Here is a 20,664-nt window from a genome sequence, read left to right as displayed (position 1 = left end):
TCAATTTACATAATGCCTGCTAGGAAGGGAAGGCTAGAGAGCTTACCGATGGGGAAAAAAGGATTAAGTGGTGCATCTCAGTCAAAATCTGTTAGTGTCTTTTCTCCTCTTTATATCATTGGGTCGAGTCAAATTAAGCAGTCAAGCATGCCTGGAGGTGCGGCTGTCCCAGGGTGATTGTGCCTGTAGAGTGATGTGCATCTCTTGGAGGTGTCCTCGCCCCACGGCAGCAGCAGCTCAGCGGGTTGCTGTGTGCAAGTCACAGATATCTCCCTCTCATAGATACATTATTTAAGAGTAGGGGAAACTGCCAGTTTGGATCTGAATGTTTCCTTGCTCCTGCTCCCTCCAGGATGCTAAGCAACTGCTCACAATGGTCCCCCAATGGAAATTGGTCCCCACTCCATTCACTTTTCATGCAAACCCTTCAGACTTCACAGGGCTGTTGCTGCTCACTGTGGGGTGGGAATCCACATTGTTCCTCCTCCCCCACCGTTTTGAGAGTCCAGCTTTTGCGATGACTTTTTGTTTTCCTCTTTAAGCCATATTGAGAAGTTTTAAGTGACACTGGGGTTAGATGCTCCATATTCATCCTGTCATGTTATCCTCTATTGACTGAGCCTTCTCTCCTTCTTGTATGACCAGATGTATCTCCTCTAAACCCAGGTCAGGGATATATATGGTCCACACTCTGCCTTCTTACAGGCTAGGCTACTTATCATGGATGCTCACACTAGCCTTTCTTTGGGGTTGTATTAGTGCAGCTGTGATAGTCTGTGGGTGCAGGCAAGACAGGCAGACAAGTTTTGTTTGGTTTGGGTTTTAATTAGATCAATGAGGATAGCTGGAAAAAGCTGGCGGGTTTTTGAACATGTGAACTGCTATTTCGGACCTGCAGACAGACAGATGTGTTCAAAAGTTTATCTGATTTTTCCAGCTACACTAATTTATCTAATAATTGATATTACCTTTTTCTTGCAATTTTTGCCATTCCTAATTTCTCTGAGGTTGACACGTATTGGTCCATGCCCACCCACCTGTGCTGGAGAAGGCAGCTGGAGAAGGAGAATTAAATGAAGGACTGCAGGAACAGGAATAACAAAACCCCACCGTACTGACTGCTGTGTGTTTACATGACTTCCCTCTACTGGTCAGAAGAGGAATATTTCAAATATACCCTAGCCTCATTTGCTAAAAGTTAATGGTTCTCCCTTGGTCCAGGTGCTTGAAGTGGTTCTTCACTCCTTCTCTCCATGAAGCTCTGGCTGGCAGTGTTATGTGCATTAGCAGGACCGGGAAATCCTCAGTGCCTCCAAGATATGCAGGAGGAATTAATTGTGTGTTTGCAGAAGAGTTTAAAGGGAGCCATGAAAGAGCCAGGGAGCTAAAGTAAAGGGAGAGGATAATATTAGACAAACCGTAAATACCAGAAGACCTATAACCTGTGTAGTACACTTGGAGGGGAGCTGCCTTACTATTCATCTGGAATAGTTCCATTAGCAAATAATGGATTTTTAAGTTGAATTATAAAAAAAATGGAGCTGCATACATATAAAATAAAGATAGCTGTGTCGGTATGCAGAACTAGAACTCAATGTCCAGAATGTGTTTGGCAGCTCTGAGAGATGACAGCCAAAATACCTGAGCTGTTTTTTTCCCGAACCATGACCGCCCTGTCCTAAAGAGCAATTGAGAGCTCAGGGCTGCTCAGGATGTGCTGGCTGCTGCCACGGCACAGGCTGCAGCAACACTACATCCATTGCCACCATTCCCTAGTTCATCATTTCTATACGCACAATAGGTTTGGTGTAGGGTAAGCAGGAGTAGCTCTGCCTGCATTCCCCTCTAGCTGGGGGAATCCTCATTAAGTCAGCTCTAACACCGTCCTGAGATTTGGCACAAAGCATGTGAATAAAGGAAAGAACTGAAAATCTGCGGATGAAGGAATCTAGATGGACCGTATCCCAGCATCTGTGAGAACCAGCTAATGAACAACTCCAATTACCTTTATAAATATCATGGATCTTGGGCAAACCCTCAGTGCCACGAAACGCAAAGGTAATACAAAAGCGTTTGTAAGAAAGCAGGCCAATTTCCTCCCCGCTAATTGAGTCACTGTTAAGCTACCAAAGTCCAATGCACTAAAGTCACACAAGTAGCTCCAGTGAGTCTGTGTGGGAAATGCCAGTTGGATTTGGGGATAAGGGAAACTATCCGTAATCACACAGGCCCACAATCAATAGAGTATGCCTGGACCTTCCCCATTCAACAAAGAATATCAACAGGGTGTGAAATCCCGCTTGGTCTTTAAAATTTGGCAGAGTTTGGGCCATACTTGAGAGTGAAACCAGGAGAAACAAATGGGATTGACTCAACCGTGCTCTCAGTTACAGCGATGGAAACTCACTGAAACAAATCTGTGTCAGTATTAATATACAGGCAAATCTGAATTAATATTTGAGAGGCAACATGTCACATACCTTGATGAAATGAAAGGTGGTTGGGCTGAACTGACAGCTGAGCTGGGACTGTAATGCTGAGCAGGAAGAAATCAAACACGATCACTTTTTGCACAGACTTTCAGCATTAAAGGATGAAGGGAAAGCACAAGACCGAGCCGCATAAGGGCAAATTCTCAGCTGGTTGAAAATGTAGCTTCACTGGTCCACACAGCTAAAGAAAAGAGGATGATGTTGGTGTCTTAAATAATCTTGTGACGTGTAAGTAGAAATTGGCTTGGACAGGAATGCTGCTGCAGAGATTGAAACCTGGCTAATGGACTGTGAACATCGGGCAATCGTTAATGGGAACATACGGGGCTACAGGGAGGAGCTGTTTGGGGCACTGCAAGCAGTAATGCAAGGTTTGGCTTTATTTAATATCTTCATTAATGAGCTCGGAGAGGGTGCAGTCAGTGTGTTAATTAAACAAGCAGAAGATATTAAATTGGGAGGTGTGTCAAAAACCCAGCCATTGCTATAGAAATAATGGAAAATGACCTGGGGAGGTTATAAATGTAGAGAGGAAATAACAAGGTGAGATGCAGCGCAGGGAGAAAACAAAGCAATCTTGAGGAAAATAATCAAAAAGCAGCTATTTAGAGGGTGGGAGATACTTGGAAAGCAGTAAGACTATAAGAGACTGAACGAGTTAGCAGATGGCAAATTAGGCCAGTTTTTACTTTTATTTCTATTTTTACTAGGGTTTTTTTTCTTTTTTTTCCACCACTGCAGTTACACCTTTGCAATTCTCAGTCTAAACGTAGCGCAGTGGGCTGGCACCAGACTGCATGACTTGTGTTGGTAATTCACCGGAATAAGCAGCTCCGAGACCATCTGAAGCCTCAGGGCTGCTTATTCCAATATAACTGCAATGAGAGAGTGAGAACTTGCCTTCCCCGGACAGACCTACAGCCGGTCGCTGTGGCTTTACTAGTTACCATCAGCTGAAGCCCTGTCTAGCCCAGGCGCTCTACATGATCATCTGCAGCCAACGTGAACTGGGAAACTTAGTTTTAGAAGGCAGTGATTATACCTCTGGTAAGTTAGTCTGAGTGCTAGAGCATGCACGAGGGCAGGTGCCGTAGCTCAACTGATGAGCCTCCGTAGTAACACTATGGTACACATGAGGGACCCAGGAAGGGGGGAGGAAGGATGTAGACCAAAGCATAGTAGTGCGGCAAGGAGACAGCTTACACCTTCCCACACAGCTGAGATCATGTCTGCCGTATCCTGTGCACCAGCTATATTGGGAAGCGGCTTGGGGCAGCCCTGAATTCCTCCTTTGTGTCTTGACGCCACGTCATGGGTGTTGCCACCACCAAATTACTGGCAAGCCAGGGATAAATAGCAGGCTCTAGGCTAGACACCTGCAGTTGCCAGTGGGAAGATTTCCATTGACTCCTCGGACTTCAGTTTTCAGTTCAGAAAAATACTTAAACCTGGATTTAGCTCTAAGCAAGGACTCGCTTCAGTTTGTCTTACTCTTACATACAGTTTGTTTTGTCATCTTACTCATGTGCTTAAAGTCAGAGATGTGCCAAAGCATCTTTCTGACAATAGTCCTTTATGTTGCCAACTCTGAAGGTTTTTATAAGTTTTAAACGGCAGTAATATAACCTCACTCCCTCCTAAGTATAAGGATAAAATAGCTATTTTCAAACAGCTGTAGAAAACTGTAGCTATTCATTTTCTTATAATTGAATGATAGTTCCATTGTTAACCTGAGCACATCTACAGATGATGCCATCATTTGAGGGTTCTGTAATTTATTTACCAATAACAGTGAACAAAGAATTTCCAGTCTAAAAATATGGTAAGCTTCCATCCAAAAAGAACATGCAATCATAAGTTTAGTGTCCCAGTGGGATTTTTTTTGTATCTCTTTTTGAGAGGAAAAACCTTATTATATAGAAAATGGGTTCCTCATCTGTACATCGACACTTCACTGTAAATCCTGCAAACAGCCTTATTGAATTCATCAGAAAAAACTTAATACGTAAACCCTGGCCACTGCTGCCTTTGACTTCAGTGCAGGCAGAGCTCAAGAGATTTTATAAAAGCATCAAGTGAGATAGTTTCTTTGCTGTAAGACACTAAGCAAATTTTTAAGAAAGAGTGGAAAGAAGGATCATTAAAGTCTTAAAAATCACTTGTAGCTTGCAGTAACTACATGGGTCTCATAAGGTCTTTCTGGCAACTTTCCGTCTTTCCAGGGTCATTTGCAATGTATAGCTCGAGAGGCACAGCGGTGTTGCGGCATCCAGTGGATCAGAAGAAAGGGAGTGTGTGGGTGGGCCAGACGTCATTTATTTTCCTGGTGTCAATTAATGCCAAAAGAGGTTATTTCAGTTGTATGCTTTATTTTGTGGAAATGTAATGATTATGCTAATTATTTCCAAATTTACTCATTAATTATAATTCCGAGATCTCTGCCTTGGTACTTCCAGAGGTGTACAAGCTGTGGGAAATATTTCATAATATTAATATATTTCCACAACCCCACTCATTTGGCTGATGTTCCTAGAACACAAAAAGTAACATCCCTTAACAAGAATGCATGGCTAGCTCCATAAAACAGCTCATCTGCATCGAAAAGGCATTTTGCTCAATGTGATTTCACTGCACGAAACAAACGACTTAAAAGGAGGACAAAAGCTGCTAAATGTTGGATCTTGACTTCCTTACATCATTGCACAATTCCCTTATCCCACCGTTTTCCTGGGGGATGAAGGGGAGTAATCGCCATCCCACTGTTGCTACAGGAAGTCTGTTGGATGCTGTTCCAAGGAAAATTGGAAACCCTACTTTAACTCTTTTAGGGCTAATTGTGCAACTGAGTTCAGTGGGAATTTTGTCCCTGATTTTTGCAGAGGCAGGACGCAGGATGCACAGGGCCTTCATTTGGATATTGCTAAGGGGAATGGGTTGACTACAAAGTTGCCAGCTGCTACGAGGACCCTAATTTTAGACCTTTGCCTATGTCCACAGTGGGTGACCAGGGTTAGCGGTGATTGGAGTTGTCACCCTTGGTTCCTTAGTGCCTGCGCTCACTCTGTGACAAAGGAAAGGGGAAGTTTGTCTTTCTAGTACACTGGGGTGCTCAACATTACAAACAAACTTGCAAGATGGAAACTTCCAACGGTGCAGTCGGTCCTGGCACAGGCGACACATCTCTGATGATTCATGGCCATTGGAAAGGTGCGCACTGCGTTGTTCAGCCTCTTCAGAGGTTAAAGGGGTGAGAACTTAAACATAAATGCTAGACAAGGGTGGTTGGAAGCTGCCCAGGAAGGTCACCCAACTTTTCCTTTCTTCTTTTTACCCTTTAAAAGAGGAAAGTGTCGTGGGTGGGAGGGGAAGAACTGCAATAACTCCTGTCGACAGAGAAATAACAGAGAAACTGTGAGGTTGGGGGAAACTGTCCTTGCTTGCTGACTTCGCGGGGACTGTGGTGCTGCGTAGCTGGGGAAGATTAAGCCACAAAAGTCTTGGGAAACTTGTCAACTGTTCTCCCCCCACCACCCCCAAAACAGAAAAGAAGAGCTGGAGCTCAAAGAGAACCCTGTGTGCTTGCTGCGTGAGAAGATTCAGGAACTCTTGCCATTGCCATTGCATGTCATCCTCTGGGAACTATTTTATGGCCTTTATTTTGGTATTAGTTCTATGTGTATCAGATGCTTTTAGAAGCATCCTTTTCACTTTAGCTTCTCAGAAACTACATGGAATTCCTTTTAATTAGGGGGTGGGGAGATGTTCGTCCCCTTTTAAAATTGAGTTTTGAAATTTTCGTGATTGTTTATTGAATATTGAAACATTTGATCTGTTTATGTGTGTAAGAAATGTTTATACAGCTTGTACATGCGGCTGTAGGATGGGAGTAGTACTGAAAGTCCCATACTGTTACACACGAAGATGTTTTGATACATCTGAGAGAATGTAAGCAAGTAGGTCAGTGGATGATGACTTAATGATTTGGAGCAGAGGCAGGATTTGGGGGAGTAGTGGCAAGGCATTGCTGGAGAAAAAGTAACAAATGGAAAATCTGGATGATGACTTAGGCTAAAAATATCAATGGAGCAAGCTGAACGAAATTAAATGTATGCATACGGCACAACGCAGTCATGTTTAACACATCCGACGCTTGGCTCTACCTTGGGAGAAACAGCCTGCGAGTGTACATCAGTATTTTGCCTCCAGTACGAGTACCAGGGAACAGAGCAGCACACAAGGGGGGATTGCTGTCAACTTTCCCCTCAGACGCTTCCAGTTCTAACTAATACAATAGCAAGAGAGACAACAATTTGTTTGTCTATTTCTATAAATATTGAAATGCTCCGTATTCTCTCGTGCTTGGCATAGACATGCAATTTACTGGCAACAAGACTGGGCCTTGTGATTAGTTGACAGATCACATGTAATGGAGAAAGCTGATGCTGTTTTACATGCTCTTAAAACCATATCCGTCTTAGCCCGCCTGAAAACATCGCTGCTTGACAAAGCAGAGTTCCTGGGTCAGAGAAGTTTTTTTTACATATTAGTCATATGCTAATGCAACATAACAAAGGGTCTTTTAAAGAAAGCAGTTGAAGTTGTGCCTGCTTTTGTGTGTTCCACTTGGTTGGGTTAGCGCGTGTGGTTGGCTTACCTTCTGCTAACAGGTTCTTGTATTGAGGTTAGTGGTGAACAGACCAGAAGAAACAAATGATATCAAATATGCCAGGATGGCATGGCTCACGCTGGAAGGGAGGAAGTGGGTAAAAGTATTTCATTGACACCTGTTGAGTTTCTAGTTATTAGTTGAATGGAGCACTTTTTCTAAGCACATCTGCAAGTGTTCATAATAGATATGGGTCTGGCCTCACTTTTGCATGGGGAATATTATGCTTCTTTCTTCTCAAGGCAGGATGGGACCAAAATGAGGGCCTGAAATATGTTTCCCTCAGTGTTTGAAATACATCATGTATATGGCACAGAGATGTTGCACCAAGTGATGTTTCAGCAGTAGACGCTGATCAGACTTTTGGTCTTTTCTGATCCTGCTTACCCAGCAACCAGTCCTAAGAGATTGTAGCTGCAGGCAGGAGGAAGCATTAGTGTTTGATATGGGAGGACGCAGACAATAAGAAGGGGAAAATTCATGTTGAGTATCAGGAAAATTGTCATCAGTAGGGTCTGATGAGTACTCAGACGACCAACACATCTCCCTGAAGGGTGCAGGATGGTCATGCAGAAGGGCTCAGGCAGCAAAGGCAGGTTTTTCTTCCTTCTCTGAAACCTCTGCTGAGGACAGCCTGAGCTCTAGTGCTCACTGTGCTGCTCTAGTCAGCTTAGTTAGTGTAGCCACAGGTAAGTCTCTGCAAAAACACCAAAGGATTGTCCCTTCTATGAGGACTTACTGGGCATTGTCTTCAGCAACCACTTCTCGGCCACTGCAGTACTGGGGACTTGGCTCAGAGGTGGTTGAGGTGAAGAGGCCCTTGTAGGAATCGGGCTGTGAGCAAGGGCTGGGTCTGTATCAGTTTTTGTGATCGACTGTAGTTGTGTGGTGGTGACGACTCTTGGCCTTTCCCGTTGGGACTGATAAATATTGGTGGGAATGCCTATGGGCACAGCAGGCTGTTTTCATCCCCACAATAGCTCCAGTGAGTTCAAGTTGTCAGGAGGCTCTGACCTTGACGGCATAACCCATATAGCGTTGGGGGAGTATCTTCCAAAGGGACAGTCATTGGCCATCTCTGTACGGTCACAGCAAAGAACTGCAGAACGAGAGCAACGGTTAAAACTCAGTAAAACAGCATGGGAGCCCGCCCAGAGAGAGGTAACCGCGCACCTCTTCTCCTGCAGTGCATGCATGAATACGTATACATCTCTAAAATTCACTGCTGCCTAATTTCCCTTCTTCAAAATATCAACCAATTTCTAGTGCCAAGGAACCTAATAATCTATTTATTAAAATGAGACAGACAATAAGTTTGTGTGGGGAAATGTTAAGGCAGTGCACATTGATCATGCTGATTTAGGACTGTACTGCCATTGCAGCATTTCTGGAGACAAATTCTTTGGAGCTAATTGCATTATAAATTCCACTAAACCATTTTCATAAGGTATTTCCCTAAGATATAAGCCCTCCATTGAAAATAAAACCAAGAAGAGCAAAGGAGCAGTTGTGGGTTTTTTTCCTAATTAAATGTTATATGAAAGTAAGACAAGACAGAGAGAAAAAAATGCAAATCATGTTAATTAAATGCTAAGTCTGCTGTAAGGGGCTAGTTTTAAATACCGTGGGACATGTTGAAACTCAGATTTTTAACTGAAAGCCAAAAAAGAAGAGTCCTGAGGCTCTTGTCCTCAGATTGGGATGGTCCTGAGCCATCCAAAGTCAGGATTTTGATGTCACCAAGTTTCAGCTGTGGTAATCTGGCGTGTTGTGGATCTTAACCATCCCAAAAAGTGACTTGGATGCTGGATCACCTTCAAGAGAGCCCAGGGAGTGTGTGAGCGGGAACCAGCCTCTTCCTCCTGCTGTGGCAGCCCGTGGCCGTGGGGTTACGCTGCCTGCAGTGGGTGCCCTGGGCTAGAGACGCCGATAGGACATGGCAGTCATCGTGCACAGCCAGTACAAGGACCTGCGTTGTTCACCAGAGAGCAGTTCCCCCAGACACTCGCTGGTAGTACCCAGCACAGTGCATTTTTACAGGGGATCTCAATCGTTTTTATCAAGCTGGGTCAGAAGACACTGAAGCAGAGAGCAGTTAATTGGATTTCCCAAGGAAGCATAGCAAGCAGCGGAGGACTGAGCCTGGCTTCCTTGTTTCCCAGCCTCCAGCACCAAGCGGCAGTCTGTTCCCCACACTAGTTTAATATTTCTTTGGGTGACTGGGAGCAAAGCATGATATTTCTTTTCTTCCTTCCATATCGAAGGGAACAAATTCTCGTTCCTTGGAAATATTTGTCGCTTTGAGTGTGCCTATACAAATTCTCTCCTTGGTTCCTACGAGTGACGTGCTGTGAGCTCAATTTAGAGAGTCCAGGCAGGGAGGGATGGCAGTCAGACCCGGAGGAGGCTGGGACTCCTCCAATTTTCATGTATATGTTTCAGGTAGTGCTCATTTCCAAAAAATGTCATTCGCTACTTCAGCAACTGGGAAATTTCTTTGCCAGGGTACTTTTGCTATAGGAAAGCCTTTCCTCCTAATGTCTTGTATGAAGTTTGTATGAGTTGCCGCTCCCAGCTGTGAGCCTGTGATCGGATTAGAAGAAAGCATTTTCTTTTCTTCCTCCTCCTCTCCCCCTCCCCATGCAGTAAAATTACAAACAAATTGGGAGATAAATGTACTGCCTGTGGTCTTGTCTTTGCGCCTAAGGGTAGCTCTGATCATTTCGACGGTCACAGTTGGGGTACAGCTAAGCCCTGACTGTGCCACGGGCACATGGACAAGGCGAGACCCCCCTCGCATAACTGTAGCCTCCTAAAAGTCGGGCACGCACTGTCAGCAGGTCACCCTGCTGGCTGCCAGGGCTGGGGGGACAGGGGCTCCCCCAGAAGGCAATTTTCATCTGCACCTGCCTTCACGCAGGAAGGAGGCTTCTCCTCGCCTTGCCGACAGAGCCCCAATGCCTGAAGTTTAGGTGGCTGAAGTTAGATGGGTCGAGTAAAGCTGACGGAGCTGGGTATTTCATGGGCTTGAGCACTGATTAATTGAATTTCATCTTGCCCTGAGCTGGGTCAGGTATGACCTGTTTGTCTCAAGTGGGAACTGAGGTGAAGTGGTTCCCCCAGGAGCGTTGGATTGTGGCAGAACAACCGCTAGGTCCCAGGACTTGTTGCCCCATTAGACCTCTCCATCTCTCTGCTCCAGACAGGAGAGACGCTCATGCCCTTTTAAAGGTGCTGTGCCCCGAGCGTGAGGATGCTGTAGCAAACACGCCTAGTGTCTGCTACTGGAAAGAAATCTAAGCCAGGGGCTAGTTGAAAAACCTGTCACAAATGTTCCTCAGCCAAATTCACAGAAATCAGATGACTATAAAAATAATGGAGAAAGCTTCATAGAGTTATTGCATCCCCTTCCAAAATGGGATTTTATCCTTGTGCATAGGTAACAGCTGGCATAGCGGTGGGCTTTCTCCTGGGGGGAAGGGGGACATGCGCTTGCTGGTGGGAAGAGTAATAGCAATTCTTGCAAAAATCAAAGAAGCGGGGGCGGGGGGAAGAGGGGAGGGAGAAAAACCCTATTTCTAAATTTTTATGGTAAAAGGGGCATTTGTGGTTCTCATTTTTTATGTTGCTGTTGCCAACAATTGTTACATGGTTGTTAAATTTTTTTTAAGTCATTTTAGTTTTTCCAAAAGTGACCATGATTTGTTACTTATACTGTAGCTTACAGAAGTGACACACTTAATATCGGGGGGTCCAAACCTGGATATCTACCAATGGAGATGGAGATCAGGTAAATGCACACCTGCTCTTCCAAAGAGAAAAAGCTGCCATTTGGCAAGTGGTTTGAGAGGGAGATGCAGACTGTAACACAAGCATTTTGGAAGAGATTAGATTGAGTGCTGCCATTAATCACCAAGTTCCTTGTAGGCCCAGCATGGTTTTGTGTGACAATGATGTTCAGACAACACGCCAGCTACCAGGAGACTCCGTGTCCCTGGAGAAGGCTCTGTGTTCTGGCCCTAGCAGTAGCTGAGCACAGGTCCACCAAAGGAGACCTGGCAGGAGCCGTGGTCGCCCGCAGACTAGCCCCATCGCGAGTACGATGTACCGTCTTACTCTCCCAGCCGGAGGGAAGGTGGTGGTGGCTGCAGCAGAGACCGTGATGGAGAAGGCAGGTGAGAGGGAGGTGTCTGCAGGTAGATAAGAGTAATTATGTGGCACCAGTACCATGCCTGTCATTTCCTCTTCTCTTTTACAGACACTTAACAAGAACAATTTGATACCAGATGACAGGACCAACTTCTACCCGTTGCAGCAAACCAATGTGTACACGACAACCTATTATCCCAGTACACTGAATAAATATGACTACAGGCCCGAGGCCTCCCCTGGAAGGACCTTTACCAACAGCTGATGATGGACAGATCCTACAGGACTGGATCACTTCCTATATGAATTTTTTTTTAATTGATTTTATGGACCAAATACTGGCCCAGCCTTTAGATGTAAATATTGTACAGTAGGGTCTTTTTTTTTTTCCTTTGGTTAATTGTATTTCTTGTAAACAGCACATCTCCTTACAAGGACAAAAATGCATATGGACTGTTCTGCAGAGCTTTTGTGGACATTTGGCTGGAGATGGCACTTACTACTGCAAGTGTTTATGGCTGGAAGATCAGCGTTGCTGTCCAAGGCCGACGTTGTCAAGGAGGTGGCTGTGTCTGGGCTCAGTGGCCACCGTGCTGCAGCACGCGACACATGGGTGCACTCTGAGCAAGGCAAGAGGTGGCCTCCTGGGGCAAGGGGCCACCAAGGGCGTCTGTCTCGTGAAGAGCATCCTTCCTGAGACAGGATAGCAATAGTGCACTGGATGACACGCAGCTCATGAGACAGGCCAAGTGGGACTCCATCGTGCCAACAACTTGAAGAACGTTTTTTTCTTTCTTTTCCTTTTTTTATTTTTAATTTTTTTTCTGTTTCTGCAAAAAAAAAAAAAGTGACTTTCTAGGGCAGTGTTCCCTGTATCTTCAACAGAATCTTTTCATATTACAGGAAATACTCTCCGCAGCCTTCTTTGGTAATATGCAGTTCAGCTGATGAGAAACAACACACAAACAAAGTGCATTACCCAAAGAAGCTTTCTAGAATGTTTCCAGTCTTAATTAAAAGAAAATTATACAGGCAGTGAGACACTGAGAAGAGTAAATGTTGGAATAACATCGGACACATGAACTCGGAGTGCCTAACAAACAAAAATGTTTATATCACTGGAAAAAAAAGATGTGATGATTGCCGCACAAGAGCCATGGGCTTTTTTGCTTTCTTTCTTGTTCTTATTTTTTCTGAGACAGCGTTAACTCTTTTTGTTCTAGCTTTGATCCTGATGGCGTGTGCCAGGAAAGGCAACTTTAGAGGCCATGCTCTTCTTGTTGGAAATCACCATGCTTTGGGCTAATTTTTCCTCTTGTTTTATTGTTGGTTTTTAGTTCATTTACTTTCAAAGAGTGAATAATTCTGACTTTGCAGGGGGAGGGTATTTTTGTAAGGAACGTTTCCGTGGTCTGACATGACCCAGAAAGTCTGCTGCACATTCTTATAGCGTCTTCCAGTCAGTACTCTATGAAATAGTAACACAGCTGAGTAATGTACGTTGTTTGCCAATATTTCTTTAATTTTCCTGAACAAAACCAACCCAACAAACAAATGCTGCTGCAGCTACTGAAGTAAATTGGGGCGGTAGCATTATTAAACAGTATATCCAGCCTTGAAATGTAATTTTGTGTATGTGTGTGACTGTGTCTATGAGAACTGTATTAGTTTGATGCAGAAGCCATGTTGTCTACAACCAGATGTTTGTCTGACATAATTGTTTGGCAAAAAGGAAACTTATTGCTGGTGCTTAATGTACAATTACATCCAATGTGTTAGCAACGTGAACAAGTTCACCGCTGTTATCATTCAGTGTTTCTAAATATTTATGATGAACTCCTGATGCTAAGGATTTTAGAATGTCGCAATACCGAGCATGAGATAAAAGTACACCCCGAAACGCGCATGAGCTCCACGTTGTCCCGAGCTTGGCTTTGTCGTCTGCATCTTACTCGAGCAATTGCCATGCCCGTGCTTGGCCATTGACTCGGCCGTGTTCCCAGCGGTCCTGTTTGTCTTCGCTTTATTTCAGATTTCGCTGTAAGCCGACGCTGGTCATTTCTCAGTGCTGTTCCTTTGCTTGTTTGGAAGCCCAGCTTGGGCTGTGTGCTCAGCTCTTTCACGTAGGCAGCCGGTAGGAGATGAAGAAAGACTGTGTTGCTTGTGACAAGTATATTGCTTTTCCTGCGAGGAAAAGCCAACATGGCTCTGTAAGCCTGTGTTATGGTGGTTTGACCAGAAGGCAAGAATAAAGTAGCCTCCCATTTTTAAATTACTTTGGTCAACTTCAGTTTGCAGTGATTGAAGGCTGTAGGGATATTTGTAATAAAGTGGGGTCATTAGCACTGCCGTGAGGATGCCTTAGGCTCAGTGGTGCCCATCATTTCCAGCAGCTGTTTTTCTAATTTAGCAGCTCATCCTGCTTCTGCTCTGGTCTCACCAGGTGAAACAGAGGGAACAGAGGAAGAGAGAGGGAGAGGTGCCCTTGAATAGATACACTGACATTTGAAGCAGCGGGGTCAGGAGCTGATGCAGACCTCGAAGCTCTGTCTGAAGCAACTTGATGCAGCCCTCCAAGCAGGCACAGCGGCTCGATGGCCCTAACGCCCCCGGCAGCGCGGCCAGGGCGAGAGCGGCGGGAGGGAAGCAGGATGGCCAGGGAAGCAGGAGAGCGCTGGTCTGGGTACCAGCGCCTGCAGGGGGGCTCTTCCCAGGGCCCTAAACCCCATTAGAGGAGTGATGCCTTCGTGCCTTGTGCCGTAACGAGTTCACCCCTGTTTCACTGCATTTCCGCGGTCCCCCTCAGCAACATTGAAAATCCTGACTTAAAGTAGTTCTAGCAAGTACGTAGCCCAGGGGTTGGAAATTATTACATTACACTACCAGGATGGGATTTCCCAGCTTTAATTTATGTGTGTCAGAAGAAAACATTGGCTCCCAAGATCACTCTAGCTATTAAAACCATCTCCGAGCTTCCCCTTCAGAACATTCCCTGTATCGACACATTGTGCAATTACCGTGCACGTGGCAGGATTGCAGCTGGAGTGTGGGGGGGATGCAAGCGAGTCAAACCTTGCAATTATTTTAATTTTCAATCTTTCTTTTTTTTTTTCCTCCTTTAACATTTTTCCATTTTCAGTTTCGCAGAATAATGCGATGTAAATTGATTTTTTTTTTTTTCCCCAAAGTGCTACATAGCAGCTGAAATTATTTAAATGTTCAGCTCACCGAGATAGATCATTACTGCCATTGCGCTCAGGAGGTGGATATTTCGTAGGCTATTGGAGGACAGATGCTTCGAGGGTGGTGCATGTGGTTATAGTTTCATCAAGACATTCCTTCTTACCAACCATCCAAATGGATTCAGCCCTTTTTCACATAATTGGCAATCACAGCAAGGGTCTGTAGGCTCCATTCGAGCAGAAAGTAAAATCCAGGAGAGAGCAAGACAGCGCGAAAGAAAGAAATCAAAACGCTTATTACTCAATTAATGTTTGCGTGAGAGTGCAGTTCTTTAAGGACAATGTTAATGTGGGCTGAGGGTTGCATTTTTTTATGAGCTCTCTAAAGCGTGGCAGGTTAATGACACCATGTACAGTGATATTCTTGTGATCCAGGTAATTCGGCAGCTTGATCATCAGCTCTGTGATACCTGTAGCAGCTTGAATTGCTCCTGCAGCTGGACGTTAAACTTCCTAAAATTTCCTATTCCTAAGGCCATCTTACAGTACACTGGAAATGCAGTTAGTTCGGGAGCATTGATTTCTAAAAGATTGATGTTGAGAGATATCTATAGTTTTTTTCTTTCACGTCTAAGATGGAGAAGGGGAACCCTGCGCAGTTCCTGTGTCGGTCTAGAGACGCTCATTCTCTGCAAACCCTTTGGGTAGGATTCAGGTATATTGTATGTAAAATATGATGGAAATCTTACAGCCAAGTATGTGGCGGAAGTGTCTTTCATTAGGCTGTCCTTCTTTCTTTTCCCATGGAAGTGGCTGCCTTTCTCCCTCCAGAAGGGGTGTGCGTTACGCTGTTATCCAGGCTGTCTTGTGCTGTTGCTGTCGGGCTTTACTTGATCAGCGAGCAATCACCCAGCGGAAATAACTTGTGCAGCTCGTTAACAGGCAAACCACTTGATGATTAAACCACGGTGTAGGAGGTGCTGATGCTGTAAAGGTGCACTGGAATGTTCAGCGTACGAGCCAGGGCTGTTCTTAAATACGTGAACCGTACAGCTACTATAGGAGAAGAACGCGTGTTGTCTTACCACCACTGTTCTTAATGCCTTACGTTCAGAAATTGAGCCGGTTGGTTTGACATCAGCAGAGAGCAGGAGTGGAGCCCACGTCTGATGCAGACAATTTGACGCCCCCGGTGTGAATCTGATGTTAAGCCCACCTGGAGAGGAAATTGCTGTCCACCGAGACTGATTTATTCTTTGTACCAAATGTAGTGGGGGAAGAGTTATATATATATAAATATATATATATAAAAATGTAAATGTAAAGTTTGTGTAACAACTTTTTTTTTTTCTAATAGTGTATACATCTATCAGTGGATAGATACAGTATATATTTATAATATATACACACACAATATATATATTTAGCAAAATGAGAAAAAATAAGAAAGGCAGTGCTGGTATTCAAATTCCACAGGGACAAAGTGAAGAAAAAAACCTGTAAAAATCTAGTAACCTTTCCGTTAGGTTTAAAAAAACACTTTTGAGGTAAATGAAATAATATAATTTTTTAATTGAAAAGCAAATTGATTTTTCTAGTTAGAAGTGCTGATTCTCCCCTAAATCATTCTGATTAGGGATGATTAAGAAAAAGATTATTGTTACCGCTTATATTTTCCGAATAAGCCTCCCAAGTCTCTCATGTGTGTCACTCTATTGTTTTTGTAATTACAAGTAGGGAGTAATTGTGCAAAGAAAATTAAAATAGCAAGTAGGAGTAACAAATATTGTACCATTAGAGGAAAAGACATCATCTATTAGAACGTGAAAAGTGTCATCTCCCATGTTAAAGGAGTTAGCAACTGCTTTCTGAGTTATTGATCGCCACTGTAAGCCTTGCCTTAGAGTCACACTAGGAGGTTTTAGTACAAAATTTAAATTTAGGGAAGAGAAACCCTGCAACCTCATGGCTTTTGGTTTTCAGAGGGGTCCAAAAAAAGCCACCAGGCCATGGCAGTCAGGCGCCGGGTGCCCTGGGTGTCCCTGGAGCTTCCGGCGTTTGTGGCCCAGGCTCTGCGTCTATTCCTCGCCCGTCGCTCCCGCCAGCCAGCCAGCAGCTCGGCAGGGCACGGCACCCCTTGGAGCTGTCGGGCACAAGAGAAATACCCAGTAATTTGGGTTGGAAGGATTTATTTTTTTTCACCAGATCCCTTTAAAGCCCTGGTGACCAAAGCCCAGTGACTGTTCCCCTTAAGCTTCTTAGGAAAAAAACTTCAGGCGGCTTCAAGAACAGATTTGGGGTAGGTGAGCAAATCCACAAATTTTGGTGCTGCCTGATTGCCAGAGCCTTCCAAACTGGACAGAAACCTCTCTGGAGCTGGGTCCTTGTGGAGCTTGTCCAGTCTTGGTCATTCTGCCTGGAAATTCCTCCTTTGGGCCCTTTGGGAAATTTCAGTGTCTGCATTAGTCCTGGCTGGAGGAGCAAAACCAGCGACCTACTATTTAGACAGCCACAAATATAAGTGCTCTATAGCATTCAACAAAAGTTTGAGTCTTGGACTTGATTTTTTTCTGTTCTGCCTCCAGCCTCAGCTGCAAATTCACCCCGGCTATTCGCGAGGGCTCCGTGCCGCAAGAGCAGCATCTGGCTCGCGCCAAGTCCCAGCCACGCTTTGGTTTTAAACAAATCTGATTGTGAAAAATATTAACGCTGCTCTCCAGTAACTCTGAAACCTCCGTGAGCGGGGTGCGCTTAATTCGCGTGCCACGGAGTCAAGCAGAGGTCGGTGTGGATGGGCCATTAATAACTGAAGGAAAAATGATTTAATACCAAAATGTCAAACAATGTAAAAGCCAGCCAGCTGCATGACAGTGGGGTTTCCATCCGCACACCCCTCCTTAGATAACATCCAAACCTGCGCATACTTAAAAGCGGTGCGGTTAATTAGGAGCATTCCCACAGAGGAAGGTTTAGGGAGGATGAACCGTACGTGAGATGGAAACGATAGGATTTAGCTTGTAATTGAGGTGGGAGAGTGACAGATGCGATACTGGATCTCAGATACATGGGAAGTTATTGCGCAAACACGGAATGCTTGCCCCAAAACAGCAAAACCTGAAGAGTATTATTGGACTCTGTTGTGAAGGCACATCACCCTTCCTATGCAATTGAACTTGATGGTACTTTAGTATAAAGGTGACCTAGACTGTAATCACTGCCTTTAGACACTGTGAATTTTTTTTGGGTACTCTGTATTTTTATATATTGTACAATGTAAAGAATAATTCAGAAATAAAACAGACCAACCTGGCAAGCCTCTGAGTTATTTCCCCTCTGTGGGCGATGCGCGGTGGGGCCGGGGCCCCTGAGGGGACGTGGAGGAGATTCCTCCTGACGGTGGGGGCCAAGGGCAATGCAAAATTCACTCAGTGGGGATGGGGAATTACAGCATACATCTGTCTGCGCTCCGGCTGCATCCCGAGGCCCCGGTTGGGATTATATTTGTCAGGAGTTGTAGACTACGTGCTTACAAAATTGTGTTCCTGAGTATAACGCCAAAGTCTGTCGCTGCAATTCGACTCCCCTCCCACGCAAACCTGAGTGCAGGAGTGTGGCTCCGCACCAGACTTTGGGTGCGTTGGAAAAAAAATGGTATTTCCAAGTAAGGTGCCCAATGGGGTAAGAGCAAATCTGCCTGAAATTGGGGATGCCAAAGCCACGTCCGGTTCTGCAGTCTCCCCTCCTCTCCCCGGCACAGCACACCGAGTCTCGGAGGCCGCGGCTGCTGACGGTGCCAAGGAGCCTGGCTGGACGCAGCGAGCGAAAATACGCCCGTCTGCTGCAGGGCCTTTCAGGTGTACACACACAGCTGCACTGGGAGCCTATGGCTGCTCCTTCTCAAGCCCTACGTATTGCTGCGAAAAGTTATAAAAAGCTGAGGGATGCGTTTTGATTGAAGGATGATCGTAGCCTCGTACTGAAGAACATTATAGCTCCTGTTGCATTTATTAATCAAAGTAAAGACCATGAAAAGTGACAGAGTCAGGAACATTTTAGTTTATGTTCCGATACAGCTCAAGACTTATATTGAAGTTTCATACAGAAAATTACACCATAATGTCGTAAAAAATAGATTGGATTACTAATAACCTGAAACGTGCTACACCTGCATACATAATACTTTAATCCTACTAAATCATAAGCTATCATTTGGGTGTTTTCATATTCTCAAGTGTGCATACAGGAATTTCTTTTCAATGCAGACCATTAAAAAGTAATTGAGAGGCACAAGATCAGTAAAAACAAACTTGCTGTGAATAAGATGGATTTTTTTTTCCCCAGTTAGTTTGCACGGTAACACAGGGAGGCCGTTTCCGAATGGTTTTGTTTTGCATCAAGACACCTCTGCACACAATTAGAGCAAAGTATCACATTGGAACCTATTTCCATTTTCCTTAAAAGCTGTCTACCACAACACATCCTTTTTTTTCTAGTTGGTAATTTGATTCATTAACATAACAGTTTCCCTTTTAGCCCCAGTGTGTTTTGTCCTCTCACCTTCACTATCCATACCAGCTGGTGCCTTTTCCTCTTCGATTCTTAACTGTGTGTAGTAAACAGCAAAAACTTCGTTACCTTGCAGGTTGCCCATCGGCATTTTGTGAAGCCGAAGCCTTAGGGCTGTGCTGTGGGCGATGGGGCTGAGCAGCACCCGCTGCCCACGGGCTTTGCCGGGGAGGCAAAAACAGGCAAACGCGGGCCCCTGGTCCGGGATGCAGAGCCCTCTGCGGGGACCACGGGCCCCTCCAGCCCGCTTCCGGCATCGCTCGGGGGGTGAGTATGAGGAACGGAGGAAAATTAAAAAGCAGAAGGTTCCTTGTGATTCATGTCTACTTCTTTCCTCCCGGCTCCCTGCAATAAATGCTTTAGGGATGCCCTGAGCCAGATGTTGCAGTGACGAACCTGCTGTAGCCCTGTACATCCATGTCAGTCCCTTCTGCTGGGCTGTTCTTTTCCATCAACAGCTGGAAACATCCGTGGCCAGCGGGGCACTTGCCTGGGCAAGGGTACAGCCAAGGCTGGGCGTTATGGAGGAAAGGAGTGGCAGGGAACTGCAGCCCAGCCCAGTTAACACCAGTGCTCATGAAAACGCCGGAGCAGGGACTGGGAGGAACGAGCTGTAACCACCGCAGAGCGGCTGAGCAGCTGCGTGTTGGCACCAGGGCATTACCAAGAGCGAGACGTGTCAGACCGAGTTAATTTCCTCCTCTGAACGGACGTCAAGTGCTGCAGATAGTGCAGAAATGAGAAATAACCTGCAGCGGGATTTTTAGGGAGGCTTTCCACTCTCTCATGCACCATCTTCATATGCTGCCGGGAGCTGTGGCCGGGCAGATGCCCTCCTCGGAAAGCACTCAAGCTGCCGCGATGGAAAGGCGTGCCAAGTGGGTGTCCTACTGCCATGCCAGTGTCCCCACCAGTGTGCCCAGCACCACCAGTGCCCCCAGTGCCCCCAGCATGACGTGATCACAAGCCCTGGCTCCAACCCCTGAATTTCACCCTGCCGGCACAGGCGTTTCACTGAGCTATGACAGCCCGCGTGGCCGTGCTGCTGTGACCAGGCAAGGGACAGTCCCCAAGCTCCAGGACAGTCCCTGAGTCAGCTTAAATCAGCTCAGTGCAGCCACCGCGGTGCCGAGCTCAGCACCGAGCAAGGACCACCTCAATGTGCATGAGAGTCAACGCCCTCCGGCAAAACCATCGCTTCCCGCGCTCTCTCGTGTGCTTTTTCCCCTCGAGCACGGAGCCGAGGGACCGCACGCTCTCAAACACACAGCTCAATTGCCAAAAGCTTTGGAGATTCATTAAAAATGCTGTTTTGCTAATAGTTGAAATGTATTTTGACGTGGTTTGTTTTGCTCATTCATAAAAAGCCACTCGTGGAGTTGTCATTGCGCTTCCTGTTTAAAAAGCTGACTTTCGAATTAACCAAGATGAAGGCAGAGTTCAGCACTGCCCGAGCCTGTTTCCAAAAGAAAAAAACCCAACACACACGCACTCTCTCTCACACACACATACTCACACACTCACACACACACACTCTGTCCTCCCAGCGTGTGAGGTAGGACAGGCAATAAATTCCTTACGTTGTCAGGAACAACGAGAATCAGGCTAC

The 20,664-nt window shown here is 45.4% G+C and overlaps 1 protein-coding gene across 4 annotated transcripts in view; it reads left to right on the top strand.

Annotated features, from left to right (window-relative positions):
- Window positions 1–13,221, top strand: part of SEMA5B (semaphorin 5B) — a 272,794-nt gene extending 259,573 nt beyond the window's left edge. For 3 of the 4 annotated variants that reach the window (XM_074594864.1, XM_074594865.1, XM_074594866.1), the window contains one exon: window positions 11,417–13,221. In XM_074594864.1, coding sequence (XP_074450965.1) covers window positions 11,417–11,572 — 156 coding nt within the window. In that variant the 3' untranslated portion in view covers window positions 11,573–13,221. Of the gene's footprint in view, window positions 1–10,878; window positions 10,949–11,416 lie in introns of all 4 variants that reach the window. The other variant, XM_074594867.1, reaches the window with a different exon arrangement.
- The last annotated feature ends 7,443 nt before the right edge of the window (window positions 13,222–20,664 follow it).

The sequence above is a fragment of the Larus michahellis genome, chromosome 7 (genome assembly GCF_964199755.1).
Source record: "Larus michahellis chromosome 7, bLarMic1.1, whole genome shotgun sequence".
In the NCBI taxonomy this organism is placed as follows: domain Eukaryota; kingdom Metazoa; phylum Chordata; class Aves; order Charadriiformes; family Laridae; genus Larus; species Larus michahellis.
The sequence above is the reverse complement of the archived record's forward strand: the minus strand, read 5'-3'. Positions and strand labels throughout refer to the sequence as shown.